The sequence below is a fragment of the Myotis lucifugus genome, unplaced genomic scaffold (genome assembly GCF_000147115.1).
Source record: "Myotis lucifugus unplaced genomic scaffold, Myoluc2.0 scaffold_509, whole genome shotgun sequence".
NCBI lineage: Eukaryota > Metazoa > Chordata > Mammalia > Chiroptera > Vespertilionidae > Myotis > Myotis lucifugus.
In genome coordinates, this window is record NW_005871557.1 from 594,844 (window position 1) to 608,624 (window position 13,781).

The 13,781-nt window shown below is 55.4% G+C and overlaps 1 protein-coding gene and 2 gene segments (V, D, J or C); all 3 read right to left on the reverse strand.

Moving 5' to 3' along the window:
- Positions 1 to 3,924, reverse strand: LOC102422135. The segment is given in 4 exon segments: positions 1 to 18; positions 1,502 to 1,774; positions 3,434 to 3,768; positions 3,879 to 3,924. Coding segments are annotated over 4 exon segments (672 nt in total).
- Positions 3,925 to 4,812: 888 nt separating this feature from the next.
- LOC102422434 lies at positions 4,813 to 6,864 on the reverse strand. The segment is given in 3 exon segments: positions 4,813 to 4,830; positions 6,374 to 6,708; positions 6,819 to 6,864. Coding segments are annotated over 3 exon segments (399 nt in total).
- Positions 6,865 to 7,755: 891 nt separating this feature from the next.
- On the reverse strand, positions 7,756 to 13,097 carry LOC102423040 (immunoglobulin lambda-1 light chain-like). The gene is made up of 4 exons (XM_014446152.2): positions 13,052 to 13,097; positions 12,537 to 12,950; positions 9,985 to 10,280; positions 7,756 to 7,773 (listed from the first exon to the last, which is right to left on the reverse strand). The coding sequence occupies exons 1-4, from the start codon at positions 13,095 to 13,097 to the stop codon at positions 7,756 to 7,758; spliced, it is 774 nt and encodes a 257-aa protein (XP_014301638.2).
- Positions 13,098 to 13,781: the final 684 nt, after the last annotated feature.

Consider the following 13,781-nt stretch of genomic DNA (forward strand, 5'->3'; position numbering starts at 1 on the left):
TCAGACGTTGGCATTTATCTGAGAGGAAAAGGGGAACATGCGGGAACGGCTTGTCAAAAAAATGTTGATGTTTTCTAATTGCTGTGATTGGGTTTATTTAACACTTTACACTATATTAGTCAGCACTCAGCCAGCTTCACATGCATGTATGTTATTACCTGTGAAAGTCACAATAAGGCTGATTTCAAAATTCTAGGATGGTGCATATTGGTGGAAACTGTGGGCGGAAGGAATTGATGGAAAAGCATTGGTAACGGAACGCCTTCTGCTCTGGGTTGAAAGGTGTGAATAGACGTTTTCTAACATCACTTTACATTTCAGTTGTGAGTTGGGAGCTGTGCCCTGTGGTCGGGTCCTGCTGGTTGGAAATCCCCAGTCCCTGCCCAGAGACCCCCACGAGGAGTTTCTAGGAGCTTCCATCCGTCCCAGGAACAGAAGCTCCTGCCGCAGGCAGAGCTCCCAGGACACAGCGGTGTCGGCTCCAGGCTTGTCTCTGGGCGGCACAGCCACAGTCACTGCCCCTGGTGTCCAGCTTCCACGGGACAGAAATTATGCCCTCAGCTCCCAGCTACAGCGGCCAATGCCCACTGGCACCAGGCCTTTCTGGCTGCTCTCACTCGAGGGGGTTAATAAAGCAACTTCAGACTTCCATGTGCCTGTTTTTTTTTGTGCACAGAAGATTCAGGTTTATTTTAATTTATTTTTAATTGAGATGTAATTCACATTAATTAGTGTCAGGTGTAAGACATAATGACGCTGTGAGGTGTATACTGCAGAACCATCCCACAATGCGTCTCCTTGACCTCAGCCATCAGACGTGGCTACAAGTTCTGCTATTTCTTGTGCTGAGGACAGTTAAGATCCAGTCTCTCAGCTGCTTTCACAGACACAGTGTGACAGCGCCACCTGCCGGGTCCCCATGCTGTCCACACTCCCAGAGCCAGGTAGTCACAGCAGGAAGTGTCTCCTCCTGGACCCCTTCACCCACATGGACCACCCCCTTCAGGGCCTACCATGGCACCCCCCAATCTGCTACAGTGACAGCTGTGAATGGCCGATTGTTGTACTTAAAATCACAGAGCGAATGGAAACCAGTAGCACCGCTTAAAGGGAGTAAATCCTGATGGGATGGAACAGGGCCAGGGGTCCTTCCAGCATAGCACACAGTGCTGAGCCCCAGGCAGCGGCGGGGTCCACCAGCTGTCACTCATCTCAGCCTCACAGGCCCAGTGAGTGCAGCCCAGGGGGAGGGAACGGGGCCCCGCGGGTGGGGAGAGGCCTTCCCTTCCTCCAGGACCCTGAGCCTGGGAAAGTGCTGCTCTGAGTGACCTGGAGGCCGGAGGGGAGGGAGGACCCTTCACCCCCAGGCAGGGTCCCCGTATGAACCTGGGCCCAGGCCGTCAGCGAGTGAATAAGCAGAAGCCACAGGTCACAGGCTGAGCTGAACAGGCAGCTGCTGGGGGGCTCACCCCCTCACAGACCAGAGGGGTTTTTGTCTCACTTCCCCACAGGCCTGGAGCACTGTGGGAGCATTGAGACTGTCGTCCCATGCTGAGCAGTAATAGTCGGCCTCGTCCTCAGCCTGCAGCCCCGTGATGGTCAGGGTGCCTGAGTTTCCAGACTTGGAGCCAGAGAATCGATCTGGGACCCCTGATTCTGTAATGCTATCAAGATATATAATGAGTTTGGGGGCCTTTCCTGGGAGCTGCTGGTACCAGTTCACATAGTTATCCCCAATGTTGGAGCTGCTTCCAGTGCAGGAGATGGTGACCCTCTGGCCCGGGGACCCGGACACTGAGGATGGCTGAGTCAGCACAGACTGGGCCCAGGATCCTGAAAGAGGGGGAGACACAGAGATGGTGAGTCTGGGTCTAGAGACAAGAGGAGGAAGCAGGGCCCATGTGTCTTCCCAAGGCCCCTTCCCCGTCCCCTCATCCAGTCACCTGTGCAGTGAGCCAGGAGGGTGAGGAGGAGAGGGGCCCAGGCCATGGTGGAGGTCATCCCTGAGTCCTGCTCCTGAGGCCCCACAGCTGAAGCAGAGCTCCCCACACCTCTCCCTTCCCCTCTTCATAGTCTGCGGGAGGGAGGGTCCTGTTATGCAAATGAGACCCCATCTATCTGATCCTTCCCTGGGCCCTGGGCAGGGTCCTCTGCCTGAGGATGGCCATTGGTGTGGGCGGGGGTGGGGCTGTGTGGGGCCCAGGTTTGGGGAAGTCCCAGCTGACATCCCTGATCATCTAGATCAGTGGTTCTCAACCTTCCTCATGCCACGACCCTTTAATACAGTTCCTCACGTTGTGGTGACCCCCAACCATAAAATTCTTTTCGGTGCTACTTCCTAACTGTAATTTTGCTACTGTTATAAATCTTAATGTAAATATCTGATATGCAGGATGTATTTTCATTGTTACAAATGGAATATAATTAAAGCATAGTGATTAATTACAAAAACAATATGTAATTATATATGTGTTCTCTGATGGTCTTAGGCGACTCCTGTGAAAGGGTTGTCTACCCCCAAGAGGTCACGACCCACAGGTTGAGAACCCCAGGACTACGGGGTTAATAAGGCTGTTATTGACTTCCAGGTGGTGGTTTTTTGTGAACAGAAGATTCAGATTTATTTTAATTTATTATTTAATTGAGATGTAATTCACATTAATTAGTGTCAGATGTACGACCTAATGACTCTGTGAGGTGTAAACTGCAGAACCATCCCACAATGCGTGTCCTTGACCTCAGCCATCAGACGTGGCTACAAGTTCTGCTATTTCTTGTGCTGAGAACAGATAAGATCCAGTCTCTTGGCTGCTTTCAAGACACAGTGTGACAGCGCCCCCTGCCGGGTCCCCATGCTATCCACACTCCCAGAGCCAGGTAGTCACAGCAGGAAGTGTCTCCTCATGGACTCCTTCACCCACTTGGACCACCCCCTTCAGCGCCCACCATGGCACCCCCCAATCTGCTATAGTGACAGCTGTGAATTGCGGATTTTTGTGCTTAAAATCACAGAGCAAATGGAAACCAGTCACAAGACTTAAAGGGAGTGAATCCTGATGGGATGCGAACAGGGCCAGGGGTCCTTCCAGCACAGCACACAGTGCTGAGCCCCAGGCAGGAGCGGGGCCCAGCCAGCTGTCACTCATCTCAGCCTCACAGGCCCAGTGAGTGCAGCCCAGGGGGAGGGAACGGGGCCTGTGGGTGGGAGAGGCCTTCCCTTCCTCCAAGACCCTGAGCCTTGGAAAGCGCTGCTCTGAGTGACATGGAGGCCGGAGGGGAGGGAGGACCCTTCACCCCCAGGCAGGGTCCCGGATGAACCCGGGCCCAGGGCATCAGTGATGGAATAAGCAGAAGCCACAGGTCACAGGCTGAGCTGAGCAGGCAGCTGCTGGGGAGCTCACCCCCTCGCAGACCAGAGGGGTTTTTGTCTCACTTCCCCACAGGCCTGCAGCACTGTGGAACTATAGATACTGCTGTCATAGGACTCGCAATAATAGTCGGCCTCGTACTCAGCCTGCAGCCCCGTGATGGTCAGGGAGGCTGAGCTGCCAGACCTGGAGCCAGAGAATCGGTCCGGAATCCCTGTGGGTCGTTTGCTACTCTCATAGATGAGGAGTTTGGGGGCCTTTCCTGGGAGCTGCTGGTACCAGGACACATAGTCACCACGCCCAATGTTGGAGCTGCTTCCAGTGCAGGAGATGGTGACCCTCTCGCCCGGGGACCCCGACACTGAGGATGGCTGAGTCAGCACAGACTGGGCCCAGGATCCTGCAAGAGGGAGAGACACAGAGATGGTGAGTCTGGGTCTAGAGACAAGAGGAGGAAGCAGGGCCCATGTGTCTTCCCAAGGCCCCTTCCCCGTCCCCTCATCCAGTCACCTGTGCAGTGAGCCAGGAGGGTGAGGAGGAGAGGGGCCCAGGCCATGGTGGAGGTCATCCCTGAGTCCTGCTCCTGAGGCCCCACAGCTGAAGCAGAGCTCCCCACACCTCTCCCTTCCCCTCTTCATAGTCTGCAGGAGGGAGGGTCCTGTTATGCAAATGAGACCCCATCTATCTGATCCCTCCCTGGGCCCTGGGCAGGGCCCTCTGCCTGAGGATGGCCATTGGTGTGGGTGGGGGAGGGGCTGTGTGGGCCCAGGTTTGGGGAAGTCCCAGCTGACAGCCCTGAGCAGATGGTCCTGGCCTTTGTCAGGGGCTGGTCCCAGCTATGAGCACCCAGATCCTCAGGAGCAAACCCCCAGCGCCCTCTAGTGTCCAGGCCCAGACACACCATTGAGTGACATGGGGGCCAGAACCCATGAGAGACCACCTCTGCCTTCCCACTGCTCTGTCCACTGCCCCTGCCCTAGAGCCAGGCCAGGGTCCCCTCTATGGCCTCCCCTCACCTCGGGGCACCTTCAGTCTCTACTCGGCGTCCTCAGGGGGAGTCTGACCACAGCTCCCTGGGCTGGTCCGTGGTCAGGAGTCAAGTGGCGGCTCCTGCACCAACTCTTAGACCAGGGTCAGGGCTCAGGTCAGGGCCAGAGCAGGCACAGCCCCGTGGGGGCGCGTCCCCTTCTGTGCGGGACTCGGGTTCTGTCTTGTGTGGGATTCACTCCTGGTGGCGGGAGGCCTCCTTCCCGTGGACCCAGGGCCCCGAGGAGAAAGGGGCCCTTCCCCAGGCTGGGCAGGGGGGGGAGGAAGCCCTCGTGGGCTGTCCTACTCCGGGGTCAGGGTCACTGTTATTTTCTGTCCATATTTCCTCCTCCTGACACCATCGTTCTCCATGAGCCGTGGGCTGTGGTCACTCCTGGGATCTGTTCTCAACGCACAGTCAGACGTTGGCATTTATCTGAGAGGAAAAGGGGAACATGCAGGACGCGCTGAGCAAAACTGTGGTTAAGATTTCTAATTACTGTGCTAGGGCTTCATTTAATAACTTTATATATTAGTCACCACTCAGCCAGCTTCACATGCATGTCTGGCCCGGCCGGTGTGGCTCAGTGGTTGAGCATCAACCTATGTATCAGGAGTCAGGGTCTGATTCCCAGTCAGGGCACATGCCCAGGTTTGGGAATCCCTCCCCAGTAGGGGGTACACAGGAGGCAGCCGGTCCATTATTCTCTCATCATTCATGTTTTTCTCTCTCTCCCTGTCCCTTCCTCTGTGAAATGAATAAATGTTTTAAATGCATGTATGTTATTATATGTAAAAGTCACAATAAGGCTGATCGTAAAATTCAAGGATGATGCATATTGATTAAAATTGTGGGTAGAAGTATTGATGGAAAAGGATTGGAAATGCAATGCCTTCTGCTCTGGAATGAAAAGGTGTGAGTACACATTTTTCTAACATCACTTTACATCTCATTCGTGCGTTGGGAGCTGTACCTCTGGAACCCCCAATAGGTTACAGTGTGCGAGTTGTGAATTGCCCATTTTTGTGCTTAAAATCACGGTGATCGGGTCCTGATGGTTGAAAACCCTTAGTCGCTGCACCGTGACCCCTACGAGGAGGTTCTAGGAGCTTCTGTCCGTCCCCGGAGGAGAAGCACCTGCCTGTTGTGACCCCGCCCCATAACAAAGAAACAGAATTTCTGGAGGATGAGAACCAGAAATCAGGATTTTAACAAGATTCTCAGGTGGTTCTAATGTGCAGAAAAGGTTGAGAACCGCTGGTTTAGGGCGTTAATAAAGCTGCTATAGACTTCCACCTGCTGGTTTTTGGGAAACAGAAGATTCTGATTTATTTTAATTTGTTTGTAATTGAGATGTAATTGACATTGATTAGGGTTAGGTGTACGACATACCTAATGACTCTGTGAGGTGTAAACTGCAGAACCATCCCAGAATACGTCTCCTTGACCTCTGCCATCAGACGTGGCTACAAATTTTCCTATTTCTTGTGCTGAGAACAGTTAAGATCCAGTCTCTCAGCTGCTTTCACAGACACAGTGTGACAGCGCCCCTGCCGGGTCCCCATGCTGTCCACACTCCCAGAGCCAGGAAGTCACAGCAGGAAGTGTCTCCTCCTGGACCCCTTCACCCACTGGGACCACCCCCTTCAGCACCCACCTGTCAGAGGTGACACGCGAACTCATTTTTTTGGTTGATTTTTCTTTGTTAAATGGCATTTAAATATATAAAATAAACATCAAAAATACAAGTTTTTGTTTTACTATGGTTGCAAATATCAAAAAATTTCTATATGTGACTCGGCACCAGAGTTAAGTTAGGGTTTTTCAAAATGCTGACACGCTGAGCTCAAAAGGTTCGCCATCACTGACCCAGGGCGTCAGCGAGGGAATAAGCAGAAGCCACAGATCACAGGCTGAGCTGAGCAGGCAGCTGCTGGAGAGCTCACCCCCTTGCAGTCCTGAGGGGTTTTTGTCTCACTTCCCCACAGGCCTGGAGCACTGTGGGACCGTCGATACTGCTGTCTGGTGATGAGCAGTAATAGTGGGCCTCGTCCTCAGCCTGCAGCCCCGTGATGGTCAGGGAGGCTGAGCTGCCAGACCTGGAGCCAGAGAATCTGTCCGGAATCCCTGTGGGTCGTTTGCTACTCTGATAGATGAGGAGTTTGGGGGCCTTTCCTGGGAGCTGCTGGTACCAGGACACATAGTCACCATACCCAACGTTGGTGCTGCTTCCAGTGCAGGAGATGGTGACCCTCTCGCCCGGGGACCCCGACACTGAGGATGGCTGAGTCAGCACAGACTGGGCCCAGGATCCTGCAAGAGGGGGAGACACAGAGATGGTGAGTCTGGGTCTAGAGACAAGAGGAGGAAGCAGGGCCCATGTGTCTTCCCAAGGCCCCTTCCCCATCCCCTCATCCAGTCACCTGTGCAGTGAGCCAGGAGGGTGAGGAGGAGAGGGGCCCAGGCCATGGTGGAGGTCATCCCTGAGTCCTGCTCCTGAGGCCCCACAGCTGAAGCAGAGCTCCCCACACCTCTCCCTTCCCCTCTTCATAGTCTGTGGGAGGGAGGGTCCTGTTATGCAAATAAGACCCCATCTATCTGATCTCTCCCTGGGCCCTGGGCAGGGCCCTCTGCCTGAGGATGGCCATTGGTGTGGGCGGGGGAGGGGCTGTGTGGGGCCCAGGTTTGGGGAAGTCCCAGCTGACAGCCCTGAGCAGATGGTCCTGGGCTTTGTCAGGGGCTGGTCCCAGCTCTGAGCACCCAGATCCCTCAGGAGCAAACCCACAGTGCCCTCTAGTGTCCAGGCCCAGACACACCATTGAGTGACATGGGGACCAGAACCCATGAGAGGCCACCTCTGCCTTCCCACTTCTCTGTCCACTGCTCCTGCCCCAGGGTCAGGCCAGGGTCCCCTCTATGGCCTCCCCTCACCTCGGGGCACCTTCAGTCTCCACTCAGCGTCCTCAGGGGGAGTCTGACCACAGCTCCCTGGGCTGGTCCGTGGTCAGGACTCAAGTGGCAGCTCCTGCACCAACTCTTAGACCAGGGTCAGGGCTCAGGTCAGGGCCAGAGCAGGGACAGCCCCGTGGGGGCGCGTCCCCTTCTGTGCGGGACTCGGTTCTGTCTTGTGGGGGATTCACTCCTGGTGGCGGGAGGCCTCCTTCCCTTGGACCCAGGACCCAGAGGAGAAAGGGGCCCTTCCCCAGGGCTGGGCAGGGGGGGGAGGAAGCCCTCGTGGGCTGTCCTCGTCCGGGGTCAGGGGTCACTGTTATTTTCTGTCTATATTTCCTCCTCCTGACACCATCGCTCTCCATGAGCCGTGGGCTGTGGTCACTCCTGGGATCTGTTCTCAACGCACAGTCAGACGTTGGCATTTATCTGAGAGGAAAGGGGGACATGCAGGACGGGCTAAGCAAAAATGTGGTTAAAATTTCTAATTGCTGTGATAGGGCTTCATTTAATAACTTTATATATTAGTCACCGCTCTGCCAGCTTGAAATGCATGTATGTTTTATATGTGAAAGTCAAAATGAGGCTGATTTAAAAATTCTACAATGATGCATATTGGTGGAAATTGTTGTTAGAGGAATTGATGGAAAAGCATTGGAAACGCAGTGCATTCTGCTCTGGGTTGAAAAGGTGTGAATTGACGTTTTCTAACATCACTTTACATTTCAGTCGTGAGATGGGAGCTGTGCCCTGTGGTCTGGTCCTAACAGTTGAAAATCCCGAGTCGCTGGGCAGTGACCCCCACGAGGAGGTTCTAGGAGCTTCCGTCCATCCCCGGAGGAGAAGCACCTGCCACAGGCCCTGGAGAGGCCTTGTCACCAGCAGACCCGCAGCTTCACGTCTCAGGGTGACCAGCCTGGGGGCCAAGTGAGGAAGCAGAGACCCAGCTTCCGATGGTCACACGGACAATGGGCCTCCCAACCTTTGGGCCACAGATTCGGGCAGTTTCCGCTGAAACCACTGGAGGCTGGAGGGGAATTAAATCATTCACAGGAGATGGGGGGGGCGGGGTCTGAGGTAAGAGGAAACCTAACCAGCAGGGAAGAAGGTGCTTCATGTCCTTGGAAGATCTAGGTATTAAAAACCTCCAAACCAGCCTTACTTCTTTTTTAAAGATATATGTTTATTGATTTCATAGAGGAAGGGAGAGGGAGCGGGAGAGGGAGAAGGAGAGGGAGAGATAGAAAGATCAATGATGAGAGAGAATCATGGATTAGCTGCCTCTTGCACACACCTCACTGGTGATGGAGCCCAAAACCCAGACATGCATCCTGCCTGACCAGGAATTGAACCGTGACCTCCTGGTTCAAGGTCAATGCTCAACCACTGAGCCATGCTGGCCGGGTCACATCCCCTTTTTAAATCATCCCAACCACTTATTGGAGGACATTCCTACATTCACAGCTGTCACACACCTCCAGGCACCGACACCTGGCTGCTCTCAGTCTGGGTGGGCGAGGGAGGTAATAAAGCTACTACAGACTTCCACCTGCTGGTTTTTCCGTGGACAGAAGATTCAGATTTATTTTAATTTATTTTTTAATTGAGATGTAATTGACATTCATTAGTGTCAGGTGTACGACATAATGACTCTGTGAGGTGTAAACTGCAAAACCATCCCAGAATACGTCTCCTTGACCTCAGCCATGAGATGTGGCTACAAGTTCTGCTATTTCTTGTGCTGAGAACAGTTAAGATCCAGTCTCTCAGCTGCTTTCACAGACACAGTGTGACAGCGCCCCCTGCCGGGTCCCCATGCTGTCCACACTCCCAGAGCCAGGTAGTCACAGCCAGAAGTGTCTCCTCCTGGACCCCTTCACCCACTGGGACCTCCCCCTTCAGCACCCACCATGGCACCCCCCAATCTGCTATAGTGACAGCTGTGAATTGCCGATTTTTGTGCTTACAATGACAGAGCAAATGGAAACCAGTCACACGGCTTAAAGGGAGTAAATCCTGATGGGATGGAACAGGGCCAGGGGTCCTTCCAGCACAGCACACAGTGCTGAACCCCAGGCAGGGGCGGGGCCCAACCAGCTGTCACTCATCTCAGCCTCACAGGCCCAGTGAGTGCAGCCCAGGGGGAGGGAACGGGCCCAGCAGGTGGGGAAAGGCCTTCCCTTCCTCCAGGACCCTGAGCCTGGGAAAGCGCTGCTCTGAGTGACATGGAGGCCGGAGGGGAGGGAGGACCGTTCACCCCCAGGCAGGGTCCCCGGATGAACCTGGGCCCAGGGCAGTGATGGCGAACCTATGACACGCCTGTCAGAGGTAACACTGGAACTCATATTTTTGGTTGATTTTTGTTTGTTAAATGGCATTTAAATATATAAAATAAATATCAAAAATATAAGTCTTTGTTTTACTATGGTTGCAAATCTAAAAAAAATTGTATATGTGACACGGCACCAGAGTTAAGTTAGGGTTTTTCAAAATGCTGACACACCGAGCTCAAAAGGTTCGCCATCACTGGCCCAGGGCGTCAGCGAGGGAATAAGCAGAAGCCACAGGTCACAGGCTGAGCTGAACAGGCAGCTGCTGGAGAGCTCACCTCCTCCCAGACCAGAGGGGTTTTTGTCTCACTTCCCCACAGGCCTGGAGCACTGTGGGACCGCTGATACTGCTGTCGGGTGATAAGCAGTAATAGACGGCCTCGTCCTCAGCCTGCAGCCCCGTGATGGTCAGGGAGGCTGAGCTGCCAGACCTGGAGCCAGAGAATCGGTCCGGAATCCCTGTGGGTCGTTTGCTACTCTCATAGATGAGGGGTTTGGGGGCCTTTCCTGGGAGCTGTTGGTACCAGGACACATAGTCACCAACCCCAACGTTGGTGCTGCTTCCAGTGCAGGAGATGGTGACCCTCTCGCCGGGGGACCCCGACACTGAGGATGGCTGAGTCAGCACAGGCTCAGCCCAGGATCCTGCAAGAGGGGGAGACACAGAGATGGTGAGTCTGGGTCTAGAGACAAGAGGAGGAAGCAGGGCCCAGGTGTCTTCCCAAGGCCCCTTCCCCGTCCCCTTATCCAGTCACCTGTGCAGTGAGCCAGGAGGGTGAGGAGGAGAGGGGCCCAGGCAATGGTGGAGGTCATCCCTGAGTCCTGCTCCTGAGGCCCCACAGCTGAAGCAGAGCTCCCCACACCTCTCCCTTCCCCTCTTCATAGTCTGCGGGAGGGAGGGTCCTGTTATGCAAATGAGACCCCATCTCTCTGATCCCTCCCTGGGCCCTGGGCAGGGCCCTCTGCCTGAGGATGGCCATTGGTGTGGGCGGGGGAGGGGCTGTGTGGGCCCAGGTTTGGGGAAGTCACAGCTGACAGTCCTGAGCAGAGGGTCCTGGGCTTTGTCAGGGGCTGGTCCCAGCTCTGAGCACCCAGATCCTCAGGAGCAAACCCCCAGCGCCCTCTTGTGTCCAGGCCCAGACACACCATTGAGTGACATGGGGGCCAGAACCCATGAGAGGCCACCTCTGCCTTCCCACTGCTCTGTCCACGGCCCCTGCCCCAGGGCCAGGCCAGGGTCCCCTCTATGGCCTCCCCTCACCTCGGGGCACCTTCAGTCTCTACTCGGGGTCCTCAGGGGGAGTCTGACCACATCCCCCAGGGCTGGTCCGTGGTCAGGACTCAAGTGGCGGCTCCTGCACCAACTCTTAGACCAGGGTCAGGGCTCAGGTCAGGGCCAGAGCAGGCACAGCCCCGTGGGGGCGCGTCCCCTTCTGTGAGGGACTCAGTTCGGTCTTGTGTGGGATTCACTCCTGGTGGCGGGAGGCCTCCTTCCCGTGGACCCAGGGCCCCGAGGAGAAAGGGGCCCTTCCCCAGGGCTGGGCAGGGGGGGAGGAAGCCCTCGTGGGCTGTCCTCGTCCGGGGTCAGGGTCACTGTTATTTTCTGTCCATATTTCCTCCTCCTGACACCATCGTTCTCCATGAGCCGTGGGCTGTGGTCACTCCTGGGATCTGTTCTCAACGCACAGTCAGACGTTGGCATTTATCTGAGAGGAAAGGGGAACATGGGGGACCTGCTTGTCAAAAAAATGTTGACGTTTTCTAATTGCTGTGATCAGGCTTGTTTAAAACTTTACACTATATTAGTCAGCACTCAGCCAGCTTCACATGCATGTATGTTATTACCTGTGAAGGTCACAATAAGGCAGATTTAAAAATTCTAGGATGGTGCATATTGGTGGAAACTGTGGGCGGAGGAATTGATGGAAAAGCATTGGTAACGGAACGCCTTCTGCTCCGGGTTGAAAGGTGTGAATAGACGTTTTCTAACATCACTTTACATTTCAGTGGTGAGTTGGGAGCTGTGCCCTGTGGTCGGGTTCTTATGGTTGGAAATCCCCAGTCGCTGCCCAGTGACCCCCATGAGGAGTTTCTAGGAGCTTCCATCTGTCCCAGGAACAGAAGCTCATGCCGCAGGCAGAGCTCCCAGGACACAGCGGTGACGGCTCCAGGCCTGTCTCTGGGCGGCACAGCCACAGTCGCTGCCCCTGGTGTCCAGCGTCCGCAGGACAGAACGTGTCCCCTCAGGCCCTAGGGGCAGCAGCCAAGGCCCAGTGGCTCCAGGCGTTTCTGTCAATGATTTGGCGTCTGAGTCGTGAAAAAGCACAAAGACAAGAGGGGACCATATCCCTGTGCCCCAAGTCCCGTGGCCCTGGGTGGGGACAGAACCTGGGCCGCAGAACCATTACCGCCCGGCCGGTGCTGTCTGAGGGGGACTCCCTCCCAGTGGGCGGCCTCTGCTCCAGCCGGCAGCGGCCCAGGTGGCAGCGCTGCTGTTATCTTTGCATTTTGAGGGTTCACTGCTCATGTGTAGACAACAGGTTCTTGCTGCGTGTGGGTTTGTATCATGAAATTCCGATTTCAGGGCTCAGACCTGACTCCTGTATCAGTCCCTGCTGCACCCGGCGCTGAGCTTGGCCTGAATCACCCTGATTTGACCTCCTCAGTGTCTCCCATGGGACATTGTGATCTCCCAGGAAGGAGTTTTTGTCTCTGAAAACATGAACACAGCAAGGACATGAGAACAATACGTCAACCTGAAAGGTGAGGACAAAGGTGTGACATTGTCAAAAGGACTGTCCACCCACAGTCAGGTGCCGGGTGGGGATCTGACAGCACAAGTCCCCGCTGAGCTGCACTTGCTCAGAGCCTCCAGCAGGGGGACAAGGCCAGGCCCAGGGAGCAGAGGAGGTTTTTGTCCCCCTTCCCTGTGGGTCTGGACCACTGTGGGAGTCTTGGCGTTGCCGTCCCATGTGTCACAGTGATAGTCAGCCTCGTCCTCGGGCTGCAGCCCAGCGATGTGCAGAACAGCCGAGTTAGCTGAGGCGTCTTTGGATCCGGAGAAGCGGCTGGGCACGCCCGAGCCCTGGTACTTGTCTGAGTCCGATTTGTAGGACAGCAGGTACCGGGGAGGGCTCGCTGGCTTCTGCTGGTACCAAACCATTCCATAGTCGCCAACATTGAAGCCACTGCTCAGGGTGCAGGTGAGTCTGGCTGTGGCTCCCAGAGATGCAGAGAGGGAGGGCGGCTGAGTCAGCACAGGCTGGGAGAGGGACCCTGCAGACACAGACACTTGTCAGTGATGGGCAGGGACCAGGGGACCTTTCCCAGGAGACTGAGCAGGAAGGGAAGAAGCCTGGTCCCAAGCCTGTCCCTACCTGTGCAGTGAGAGAGGAGCGCGAGGAGCAGAGGAGTCCAGGCCATGGTGCTCACAGCCCTGAGCCCACAGTGGGGCTGGGCTGCCCAGGCCTCCTTTTCTCCCCCACCCTCTGCCAGAGGAGGGGCTGCCATGCAAATGGGGGTCCCTCCAGGGACTGCCCAGCCCCTCCTTGGGCCCTGGGGCTGAACTCAGCTCCCACCCTAGACTGAGGGGCATGGAGGTGGGCTCACCCTTGGGGGCCCTGGGAGGAAACACCTGCTGAGACCACACTAGGGTCCCTGCTCAGAGGACTCGGCTGCTGCTTTCCCTTCAGGGAGCACAGAGCATGGCCATGGGGCTCCTGTCAGTAAATGGTCCTCACTGTGCAGCTTGCATGAACCTCAGGGCAGTTCCACAGTGCCCCCTGCTGGTCACATGTGCAAAAATAAAAACAGGAAAACACTAAGATTTCTAACCTTAATTTAAACACTAGAGTCCCTGTGCACAAAATTCATGTATCGGTAGGGTCCCTAGCCTGGCCGGTGATCACGGCCAATCAGGTTCCCCTCTACCTGGCCTCCCCACCTCCTCCTTCCCTCATTCCCTCAGTGCCCTGCTTCTGCTCGCCTGCCATGTTCCACATCGCGCCCCATTGGTCAGCGCATGTCATAGGGAGCCATTGAACTGCCAGTCTCCCCGTCAAACTCCCGAGGGGACACTTTGCATATTAGCCTTTTGTACAGATAGAT